Source organism: Zonotrichia leucophrys, chromosome 5 (assembly GCF_028769735.1).
Source record: "Zonotrichia leucophrys gambelii isolate GWCS_2022_RI chromosome 5, RI_Zleu_2.0, whole genome shotgun sequence".
In the NCBI taxonomy this organism is placed as follows: domain Eukaryota; kingdom Metazoa; phylum Chordata; class Aves; order Passeriformes; family Passerellidae; genus Zonotrichia; species Zonotrichia leucophrys.
In genome coordinates, this window is record NC_088175.1 from 59,509,900 (window position 1) to 59,521,441 (window position 11,542).

General features: G+C 50.2%; 1 protein-coding gene across 4 annotated transcripts in view; it reads right to left on the reverse strand.

The window, feature by feature from the left end:
- Positions 1 to 11,542, reverse strand: part of NIN (ninein) — an 84,438-nt gene that overhangs the window by 36,852 nt on the left and 36,044 nt on the right. For 3 of the 4 annotated variants that reach the window (XM_064715945.1, XM_064715946.1, XM_064715947.1), the window contains exons 9-17: positions 10,880 to 11,016; positions 9,695 to 9,835; positions 8,081 to 8,255; positions 7,416 to 7,526; positions 6,573 to 6,662; positions 4,431 to 4,584; positions 3,982 to 4,103; positions 3,204 to 3,730; positions 471 to 2,504 (exon numbers count right to left, since the gene is read on the reverse strand). In XM_064715945.1, the coding sequence (XP_064572015.1) occupies positions 471 to 2,504; positions 3,204 to 3,730; positions 3,982 to 4,103; positions 4,431 to 4,584; positions 6,573 to 6,662; positions 7,416 to 7,526; positions 8,081 to 8,255; positions 9,695 to 9,835; positions 10,880 to 11,016 (3,491 nt within the window). The remainder of the gene's footprint in view (positions 1 to 470; positions 2,505 to 3,203; positions 3,731 to 3,981; positions 4,104 to 4,430; positions 4,585 to 6,572; positions 6,663 to 7,415; positions 7,527 to 8,080; positions 8,256 to 9,694; positions 9,836 to 10,879; positions 11,017 to 11,542) is intronic. The other variant, XM_064715948.1, reaches the window with a different exon arrangement.

Sequence of the window (11,542 nt, forward strand, 5' to 3'; positions counted from 1 at the left end):
TTAACTTAAATACTGAGAAAAATGGAAGCACTTTTAGGATTTCAAATTACCCTAATCCTACAGCAATCACCAAAACACTGAGGCAAAAGAGGAGCAATTTCAGCCTTGTGAGCAACATTCAGCTCTAGAAGGGAACAAACTGAGTGGAGTGAATATTAGTAAGAGCTACAGAGCACTCTGGAGGTGTTACCATGGATTTTGGGCATGGGGATGCAATGGGTTTGTGCTGCAGGACGAGCTACGCGCGGTGACGGTGACATCCACACACAGGACAGCTGGCAGGCGCTCCGGGCACAGGGAGGAGCAAGGCACACACAGTTACTGGTTCCAGTGGTCTTTGCTATCCACAGCTAGAGGAGTTAGCAGTCCATGGCAGTGTTTGCTACTCGGTTAAGGCAGAGTTAATCTAGGGTGGTTAGAGGAGCAGCCGGGGCAGCGCTGGGTTAGTGGCGAACGCCGCGGTACGTTACCTCAGCAGGTCAACCTTCTGCTGCAGCTCAGTGCACGTGCTCTGCAGGCCCTGGGTCACTGCCCTCCTCTGCTCTGGGGCACCCACAGCTTGCTCCTTCACCTGGGGGGTGGGATCCCCCATTCCTGCTTTTCCCACTTCTGTCACGGCGCTGTCACCTTGGGGGCTCTTGTCCTGCTGGCCCATGGATGTGGTGGGATGTTCTTCCAGCTCCCCACTTGTGTCACTGGGCACATCTGAGTTTCCTTGGGCATCTTGTTCTTGGGCATCCTCCAATTCTTTACTATCCTCCAATTCTCTAATACCTTCCAATTCTCTAATACCTTCCAATTCTCTACCTTGCACGACGAATTTGACGTTTTCATCTTCAAACTGGACGCTTTCCGTCTCACTCTCTTTTTGCTCACAACAAAGCCGCCTCAGCCTGCGCAGGTTCTCTTCCAGCACTCCATTTCTTTCAATTAACTGCATCACTTCAGCCTTCAGATCCTCATTTTCTACCTGAATTTCTTCTTGCAGGGACAGAAGTTCAGCCTGTGCCATGGATCTGTCTTCCAGCTCTTCCATCTTTTTCCAAAGCTGAGCTATTACGCTCTTCAGGTCACTGTTTGCTGCCCCAGGAGTGTGATCCAGCTGGAGAGAGTCTTCACTCAGTTCTTCAGCCCTCTCCAGCTCCACCTGCACCTTCAAAGCATCAGAAACAAACCCTTTATTTTTGGGAGCTATTCTGTGATTTAGCAGATGAACCTTCTGCTGTTTGATATCGTTGTGGAGCGTTTTTGTCCTGGGAACTTTCTCCAGGTCTCTCTTTTTTGGCAGCAGAGGCACCCAAGAAAGGCTCTTGTCACCATCCTGGTTGCCATCAGCATCCAGAGCTGCTTGATTTCCCTGGATCCAGCACCCCTGTGCCTCAGGGTGGCCACCAGCTCTGGCTTTCACACATCCCTCCTCCAAATCCCAATCCATCTCCGACATTTCCTCCAGGTCTGTAGCATCAGCCTCCAGAGGTGGAAGGACACTGAAATCTGCTCCCACGGCCACATCTTGGCAGTCACTGGGCAGCCCCTCCAAGCTGGGCTCCATTTCCTCAGGCTCTGAGGCAGGCTGGGAGCAGCCGGGGCTGGGCGGATGCAGCTCCTGCTCGGCCGCTCGCAGCCGGTGCTGCAGCCGCAGGATCTGCGCAGCCATCCTGACATTCTCCTTCACTGCCTGCTCGTGCACCTTCTGCAGGCTCTGCAGAACATCCCCATCGTCTCCCAGGGCAGCTGCAGCAGGAAGAGCAGCGAGCTGGCTCCTGGCTTTTGCATACTCACTCTCCAGGGCCCTGTAATGGCTCTGCAGGGCAGAGAAACTCCGCGTCTCCCACTGCAGTTTCTGGATCTTCCCTCGGAGGTCTGAGACCTCCAAGCCCATCTCAGCCTTTTCTGTCTCTGCTCTCTCACAAATGTCTCTGTTCAAACTCTCCAGAGCAAGAAGTTTGGAATTGAGCTCTTCTTTCTCTCGCTTGTACTCACTGTCCAGTCTCTCCAGCTTCTCCCTAACCAGGTTCCCATTTTGCTCCACTGCGGATATTTGTTCCTCTTTCTCCTTTAGCTCTTTTTCGTGGTCATTTTGGAGTTGGTTTATTTTCTCCACCATCTTTTCCTCCTGCTCCTGGGCAGCATTCCTCAGCTCTCTCAGCTCCTTCTCCAGCTGCTCCCTCTCACACACCAGCTTGTTCACTTCCTCCTTGAAATGTTTCTCCAGGAGATCCTTCTCCTGGCTCAGGGCACAACGAGCAGCCTTCTCACCTGCCAAGCTCTCCTTCAGCTGCTCGTGGGCCTCAGCAGCCTCCTGAGCAATCTCATCCCTCTCAAACTCCCACTGGGATTTCTCCTCTCTCTGCTGCTCAGCCAGCTCCTGCAGCTCTCTCTGGTAACGTCCCTCCAGGCTCTGCAGGGTCTCTTCATATTTATTCACAAGGGTTTGTGTGTCCACAGAAAACTGAGTTTGTGCATGAGATGCTCTTCTGTTATAGTCACTTGCCATTTTTTTCCTAGACATGGTTAACATAAGATATTACTAAGCTACCTCAGAGATTAAACTGGCTTTTTTAGGCTGAATAAAACAAGTTGGAAATTTACTTTTTTTTTTTTTTAATCCACTGACTATTGGATGGGTGTTTCTGGGAGCTGCAAGTTAAATTCGAGGCAATTTGGTGAAACTTCAAAAAGAAAAACTGCCCTGGGAAAGTGCAACAAGGCAATTTGGTGAAACTTCAAAAAGAAACTGACTTGGAAAAATGCAATAACTCATGAAATGTGCTCAGAAAAAGTTTCATGTGCCCTTCAGTTCCTGTGCTCAGATTTTGGGGAGGAAAATGCTCTCACAACCCCTCACCCCAGGGTGGCTTCAATTTCTTTTGACACTCCACGTTGGCTAAAAGCACATCCCTGCCACCCCTTTCCTTCTTCAGCAAAGAACTCTAAAACTCAATCAGCTCTGGGTTTTCAAAGGGATTTGTGGAGCACAGGGATCCTGAGCAGAGCTCGAGTTAATCACTCCTGGTTATGCTTTAACACCGCTGCTGCCTCTGGGCGAGCTCAAAATGAACCTAAAGATCTGCTTGGAAAGGTCAGAAGAGGGAAAAACCCCCGGAGAGCAGCCCAGAGGTGTGGAACAGAGCAGGACACCTGGGATTGCCCATCGGGGAGCTGTTTCTGCCCTGCGCTCACCCACCAGGGGTGACACTCACCTTTCCTCCTCCAGCTCCTGCTGGTGCTTCCTCAGCAGCTCCTGCTGGAGCTCCTCCTTCTGCAGGGCGTGCAGCTCTGCCAGCCTCCTCAGCTGCTCCTGGAAGCGCTGCTCCAGCTGCCCCTTCTCCTGCTGCAGGCTCTGCACCGCCGCTCCCATCTCCTCCTGCACCCAGGCGCTCTTCTGGCTCAGCTCCTCCCGCTCCTGCCTGAAGCCCTCGCTCAGCTCCTCCACTCTGGCCCTGACCTCAGCTTCGTGCTCCTGCCTCAGCAGCTCCTGCAGGTTGGCTTTCTCCTCGTCGAAACGCAGCTGTAATTTGTTTTTCTCCTCGCTGTGCTTGCGGCTGAGCTCCTCCTGCTGCTCTCTGAGCGCCGCTGCCTCTCCCTGCAGCTCTGCTATTTGAGTTTTGAGGCCAGCGATCTGCTGTTCCATGGCGCTCATCTCCTCAGCACACTTCTGCCTCAGATCCTCTTGCTCCTTTTCCCAGTGGGCTTTTGTCTCATCCAGCTGCTTTTCATAATGGCTCACCTGCAGGAGGGAAAATGGGATGGGTTTGTTCATTTTTCACAGGATATTCTACAGGGATGTCTTCATCAATATTTCCATCTAGTTTTGTATATTCACTCTACTGAATATTTTGATTTACACTTCAGCATCTCATATTAATTTCCCTGGAAAGAATAAATAAGTGCTCAGTTTTATTTCTTCCTGGCATCATAGAACCCCAAATTGGTTTGGGTGGGAAGGGACCTTCAAGACCACCTCATTCCAGCACTTACTGTGTCTTCAAGCTCCTGTTTGAGGTGATGCAGGTCCCTGTGGTGCTGCTCCTTCATCTGCTCAATGGCCATTTCTGCCTCTATGCTCATGTTTAATGGGTTGCAGTCTTCTGAACCGAGTCCTTTGGAAAAAGTAATCAAGTAATAATTTATGTAACTATAAAAACATGAATTATACAATACATAAATAGATATAATTCTCAACAGAATTACTTCCTCAATTCAAATTTGTTTGGCAGCTCTCAAACTCCCATCACAAACACATCCAAGGAACTGCAAACTTCAATTTCAGCTTTAAATTTGGTTCAGCAGTCACAGTCCAGATTAACATTAAACACCAAATTAGAGGTGGTGACCAAGTCTCTCTGGGAAGGTTTTCAGGGAACAACCTCTAGGATGTTATAAACACCTGCATCCCAGATCTCAGTCCTACAGGAGGGATATTTTACCTTGGTCAGGCTCAATCCCACTGGTGCCATGGCTCTTCATGTCAATGTCAAACTCCTCTGACAGGGAATTCCTCAGGGCAGGCCTGAGCACTCTGCCCTGGGCACGGAACTCCTGCAGCTCTGAGTGCAGCTCATCAATCTGGTCCTGCAGCTCCTGATGGGGAGGAAAACAAAAACAGATGAGAAAAAAGGAGCCAAGGCTGCTGAGCATCCACCCAGCCCACCACAGCACATTTGGGTGGGTGTCACAGACATCATCTATGAAAAATCCTTTCCTTGGGATTCTTCCTCCTGAGAAGCTGAAGGCCTCAGGAACAAAATGTAAACATTGATTATCTGCTGCTGTGGGATGCAACAGGTGCATCTGGGATTGGTCTCATGGGGTTGTTTCTGATTAATGGCCAATCACAGCCCAGCCAGCTTAGACACAGAGCCTGAGCCACAAACCTTTGTTATCATTCTTCCCTATTCTATTTCTAGCCAGCCTTCTGATGAAATCCTTTCTTCTATTCTTTTAGTATAGTTTTAATGTAATATATATCATAAAATAATAAATCAGCCTTCTGAAACATGGAGTCAGATCCTCATCTCTTCCCTCAGCCTGGGACCCCTGTGAACACGGTCACAGGTGGGAATTACAGCAGAGAAAGAGTTGTCAATAAACACAGAGCCACAGCCAAAAAATGGGGAAAGGCTTCCCCGTGCCAGAGGGCAGGGATGGGTGGGAGATTGGAATTGGGAATTCCTGACTCTGACTCCGGGGAGGCCCTGGAATAGAATTCCCAGAGCAGCTGTGGCTGCCCCTGGATCCCTGGAATGTCCAAGGCCAGGCTGGACAGGGCTTGGAGCAACCTGGGACAGTGGAAAGTGTCCCTGCCCATTGAACAAGATGGTTTTTAAGGTCCTTTCCAGTCCAAACCATTCTGGGATTCTCTGATGATTCTACAATCCCAAACTCTCAAAGGTGAAGGTGTAACAGGGGCTGCAGGAGCTTTCCCTTTATTCCTTCTTCCTGTGACCTTTTATTGAAAAGCAGCTTGAGCAACATTTCCAAACAGCTGGGAAATGCCTCCTCAAACACCATTTACTTGAAAAAAATCAAATCAGAAGCAGAAGAGCAAATTAGGAAGGAGATCCCCTCATTACTGCATTTACCATCTGCTCCTTGCTCCTGCCTGCCAGAGGAACACCCCCAGGGTTTGTGCCAAGGGCTGTGCACTCCGCTCCAGGAACAGCAGCTACTGAGGAAAACAGCTCCCTGAATGTGCAAACACACAACCCTGCAGCTCTGAAAGGCCCAGGGAGTGAACCTTGACTACTGATTTATATCTGCCATCCTCAAAAAGAGAAAAATCAGCTGCATATTGAGAAGAATCGATTCAAGTCCTATTTCCAGACAATTTTTGCTTTTAAACTGCCGCTTCCTGAGAGAGCTGCTGTGCTGTTTCCAATCCAACAGCAAAGGCAGCCCTTGAATGGAAATATTGGATGGAATATTGAATGGAATTCCTTATTGAATGGAAATAATCCCACAGAACAGACCACAGAACCCCAGAATGGTTTGGGCCGGAAAGGATTCCAAAGCTCATCCCATTCCACCCCTGCCATGGCAGGGACACCTTCCACTGTCCCAGGCTGCTCCAAGCTCCATCAAACCCAGCCTTAGACATTTCCAGGGATCCAGGACCAGCCAGAGCTCCTCTGGACAACAGATGAGCTGGTTCCTCTGCAGATATCAGCAAGCAGATGTGTAAATAGAAAACCTGCAGGCTCACCTTAAACTCTTTCAACTACACAAGATGGAAGAGAAAGCAAACTTTCTGTTCTCAGGTTTATTTTAAAATAATATTTCTGGTCTGAAAACCAGCAAAATGTGGATGTTTATTTCTTCTTTAAGTTCCAGCAACTCTGAATTCACAGAGCCCCATGGACCCTGGGGGCACCTCACCCCCTTAGCTCAGCCAGGGTGAGGAGATTTCCAGCCTGCCTCGTGCTGCTGCTCACAGTGAGGATGTGGCACTTGGGGACATGCTTAGGGCAGGGCTTGGCAGTGCTGGGGGAATGCTTGGACTCCATCTGAGAGGGATTTTCCAGCCTAAATGGTTCTGGTGGACACAGGAGCCGGGTGTCAGCTGCACTCACCCTGCACTGCTGCTCGTACTCGCTCCTCATCTGGGCCAGCCTCTCCTCCTGCAGGAAAAACTCTGCACTGGTGGGATCCAGGTCACCAAACTGCAACACAGGAGTGGAACAGCCAGTTATCCACCCACCCACCCAGCCTGCAGCCCTGCTCAGGACAGCGTGGAGCCATCCCAAACACTCCTGCAGCCTGCACTCCCTCTCTCCGCTCTGGGTTTTTATTTTAAATTAAGAAACTCTGCTTTCCTCCTAGCAGGGAATGAGTAACTTCCCTAAAAAACCTGTCTGCCTCCTAGCACAGCTCTCATGCTCATTCTGATTCCAGATCACAGCTTTCTACCTTAGCATATGCACATCTCAGCATGGTAAATAATCCCAAGCTTTAAAGAAGGCTGGAAATCCCAATGCATGAACCTTGGGCTATGGCTGAACAAATTCAAACATCTTTGGAGAAGCTGATATCCTGAAAGTTTAATGTAATACAGCCATGAACAGCTGATCACCTCGATTTTCACCTAATTCCAGCAGTGATGCCATGGAAAACCTCACTCCTGGAAAGGAGCTGCAAGTTGGGCCCATCCAAAACTCTGTGCTGGGGAAAAAAAATAAAAACCCCTGCAGATCTGCAAGATGATTGCTTCATTTTAAGGCTCCCTGTTTTAATTAGAATAAAATTACTGCTAAGGTGGAATATCTGTATTTTCCTTAGCTGGAAGGCAGCCCATGTCACCAAGGCAGGCTATAGAGACCCCCAAAGCCTCTGGCTATCACTAAACTGGCAGCTGGAATGTAGCAACTTACAAATTATTTAATTCTGAAACCCCACCGGGAAAAAGGGGGATTTACCTTCTCAGCCAGGACATTTTCCAAGTTCCTCTGCAGCTTGCTTGCCAGACTTTCACACTCAGCCAGTTTTTCTCCTGTTTCCAAGAGCTCGTTTTCCAGGCGGCTGTTTTCCTGCAGCAAACAAAAAAAACCCCATAACAGATCAGCACTTAAAAGAGGAAAAATCAGCACAATAAAGGTCACTCCCAACCCAGCATGACACTATTCCAAGCTTCAGGTGATGACAGGAATTATTAATTATTATTATTATTATCCACACACAACCCACTCCTGCCACAGCAAGTGTGAACAGTGGACTTTTAATAAATTATCAAAAGGCTGAACAGCAAGTTTGCTTTGGATGGTTTGGTTGTTTTTAAAAGGACTTTAAACTTGATCAGGATCAAGTTTTATCTCCTGGCTTGTCAGCTCATCTGAGAGCTGTGCACACACACACACTCTGCACGTGAGGGCAGCAGAGATTTGAGATCTCTGCAGGTTGGGAATCCATGGAACAACCCACTGAGGTGCCCCAAACTCCAATTCTCACGGACATGCCTCAACCTTGCTGCTTAAATGACTTTTGGCCAGCTAAACGTAGCCCAGAACTCATCCTTTCAGGAGTGACTCCCCCTGCCAGGGAATTCCTGATCTGGGGGAAATCCTGGCTGTGTCAGCCCTGTTACCTTCAGGGCCAGGCCCAGGCGGTCCCGGGTGTAATTCTCCTCCGTTTTCAGCTTCTCAATCTCCTGCTCCAGCTCCAGCCTCTGTTTGTTGGCCTGCTGCAGGATCTGCTCCCGCTCCCTGCGCAGCTCGTTCTTCAGGGCAGAGATTCTCTCCTTGTACTCCTCATCCAGCTTCCTGCCAGGGGCACAGCAGCCTGTTAGAGCAGGTGTGGAAACCCAGGGAATATTCCTCTGTCTGCTCTGGGGTGCCCTGAGCCCCAGGGCAGCACTGACTGTGACCCTCATCCATGGAAAGTTTCCCTGACTTCAAGATAGACTGGAATGCACAAAAGTGTGAAATAGATTATAGAGAGCAGTGTAGGTGTATCACTGGGTGAGAAATTGAGGGTTTGGGATTTTTAGTATGTTGTGGATGGAAGCAAGATGGAGGGCACAGGGTGTCATCCTGGGCTGCTTCTTCTCCATGGGTTTGGGTGGCATTTTGCAATTGGGTGGAAAAATCCCCATTGCAGCTCTGTGGGATCAGTTATTGGCTTAAAAGGGAAAATAATCCAGGTGTCAGTTCTTAATTGGATAGTTTAGTCTTAAAAGACCTTGTACCAAGAGACTGTTGGCCATTTTGTGCCTTGCTGCTGAACTCACAGTAGTGAGACTGTTCAGTGATAATAAATAATAAACACCTGAGTCTGAACATGAACTGTCTCAAGTGCCTTCAATCCAGACCCAGAGAAACCAACAACTGGAACCCCCAGAAGGAAGAGGGTGACAAATACTGCTGGGGGTGGAGCTGGGTGGTCAGCAAGCCCCTGGCCAGGAGGAGGGAGGGAGGGATGGATGGATGGATGGATGATGGAGGGAGGGATGGATGGATGGATGATGGATGGATGGATGATGGATGGATGGATGGACGATGGATGGATGGATGGATGGATGGATGGATGATGGATGGATGGATGATGGATGGATGGATGGATGGATGGATGGATGATGGATGGATGGATGGATGGATGATGGATGATGGATGGATGGATGATGAGGGATGGATGATGGATGGGATGGATGATGGATGGATGGATGATGGATGGAGATGGATGGATGGATGATGGATGGACGATGGATGGATGGATGATGGAGGGATGATGGATGGGATGATGGAGGGATGATGAGGATGATGGAGGATGATGGAGGATGTGGATGGATGGATGGATGGATGATGGATGGATGGATGGATGGATGGAGGGATGGATGGATGGATGATGGATGGATGGATGATGGATGGAGATGGATGGAGATGATGGATGGATGATGGATGGATGAATGGATGGAGGGATGGATGGAGGGACGATGGATGGATGGATGGATGGATGGATGGATGGACGATGGATGGATGGATGGATGGATGATGGATGGATGATGGATGGATGATGGATGGAGGGATGGATGGAGGGATGGATGGAGGGATGGATGGAGGGATGGATGGAGGGATGGATGGAGGGATGGATGATGGATGGAGGGATGGATGGAGGGATGGATGATGGATGGAGGGATGGATGGAGGGATGGATGATGGATGGATGATGGATGGAGGGATGGATGGATGATGCAGATGCCCCACCTGAGGTTGTACTCGTTGCGGCGCTCGATGGCCGCGTGGTGATCGTCCACCTCCGAGGCCATCAGGGATTTCAGCTTCTCTGCCTTCTCCAGGTCCGAGCGCAGCTTCTCCTTCTCTCTGGCCACCTGGTCAAACCTCTCCCTGGGCAGAGCAGAGCACAGCCAGCCTGCATTAGGTCAGCCCTCACTGCTCCCCAGAAAAAGGGGATTTGAAACATCAAAGTTTGGAAAGGTCTCATCAACTGAATTTAGTCACTGGATTTGAACCTGTAGCCAAACAGCTCTGGACATGTCTTGGTGTTCCCACAGATCCTGAGACCTCAACACCTGAGACCCTCAGCTGTGGTCCAGCCCCCAGTTCAAACCCTGAAATGGTTTGGGTTGGAAGGGACATTCAAGACCCTCTCACATTCCAGCCTCTGCCATGGCAGGGACACCTCCCACTGTCCCAGGGTGCCCCAACCCCAATGTCCATCCTGGCCTTGGGCACTGCCAGGGATCCAGGGGCAGCCACAGCTGCTCTGGCAATTCCAGCCCAGCCAGGAATTCCCAATTCCCAATCTCCCATCCATCCCTGCCCTCTGGCACTGGGAGCCATTTCCTGGCTCCTGTCCCTCCATCCCTTGTCCCCAGTCCCTCTCCAGCTCTCCTGGAGCCCCTTCAGGCCCTGCCAGGGGCTCTGAGCTCTCCTGGAGCCTTCTTTTTCAATAGAGAAACCTGCACAGTGAGTCCAGCACAAAGTCAAACTGTGTTAACTTTCAAATGAAAAGCATTGGAATTTATAGTGGTACAGATTTTGTACCTCACCTCCACATCTATCACATGGCAGAACCTCTGCAAAGCCCAAAATCAGTTTGGATCAAAGGCACTGATAAACTCCACCAGCCTCTGCCCTGAGCTGTGCATTCCCTGACCATCAATGACCACCGTGGACAGCAGTGACCACTCCCAGACTGAAAACAGCCTGCTGCTTCCATTTTTCATTTTAAACCACATTTTTTTTGCACTCCTTGGAGGTTTCAGTGTTTTTCCCAGACAAAACAAGACAGGTGGAAGCTTCTGAGCACTCCTCAGAGAACTGAGCCTTCCAGTGCTACCCCAGAGCCCCTGGGAGCACCAGCACCCCTCAGCTGCTGCCTGGCCAGCAGAGCAGGGAGCAGCAGCTGCAGCCACCCCTGGGACTCACAGCAAGTGCCTGATCTCGGTTTTGAAGCTGGCCAGGGCTGCCTGGTGCACCCCATTCTTGGTGATCAGGAGCTCGTTCTCCAGCGCCAGCGTCAGCTCCGTCAGGTTCACCTTCCCATCCAAGCTGAAGTCCAGAGCCTGTGGAAACAACAAATCCTCTGGGTGGAATGAGGAGCTTCCACTCCTGCTTCCTGCAGGAGCTGGGGACATTTCTGCAGGGACTGACAGGGTAGAATGAGCAGGCTCCAAGAGATCTTTGCTGGCTGATTAATCTGTCACAAACACCCCGAGGGCAATAAACCAGACATCTCTGCCACCTCCCTCCAACAGAGCTGCTGCCAGCTGTGGAGATGGGAAATGTCCTGGTTGTGCTGCAAAATAACAGGAAATTCAGCCCAGGATTGATGAATTGCACTAATTCCCTGCAGGATCTCAGGAGCCTGGGCTCTGCTGCTGTGAGGAGGTGGCTGGGGATGCTCGTGGCAAACAAAACCAGTTCTTGCAACAGAGGCAGCACAGAGGCAGTCCTGCAGGGGGGTTTGATGGTGAGGATCCCACCTCTCAGAAAGCAAGTTATCATCAGCAGCTGCTTGGGATTTTGTAAAACCCCAGAATGGTTTGGCTGGAAGGGACATTTAAGGCCATCCAGACCCCTGCCATGGGC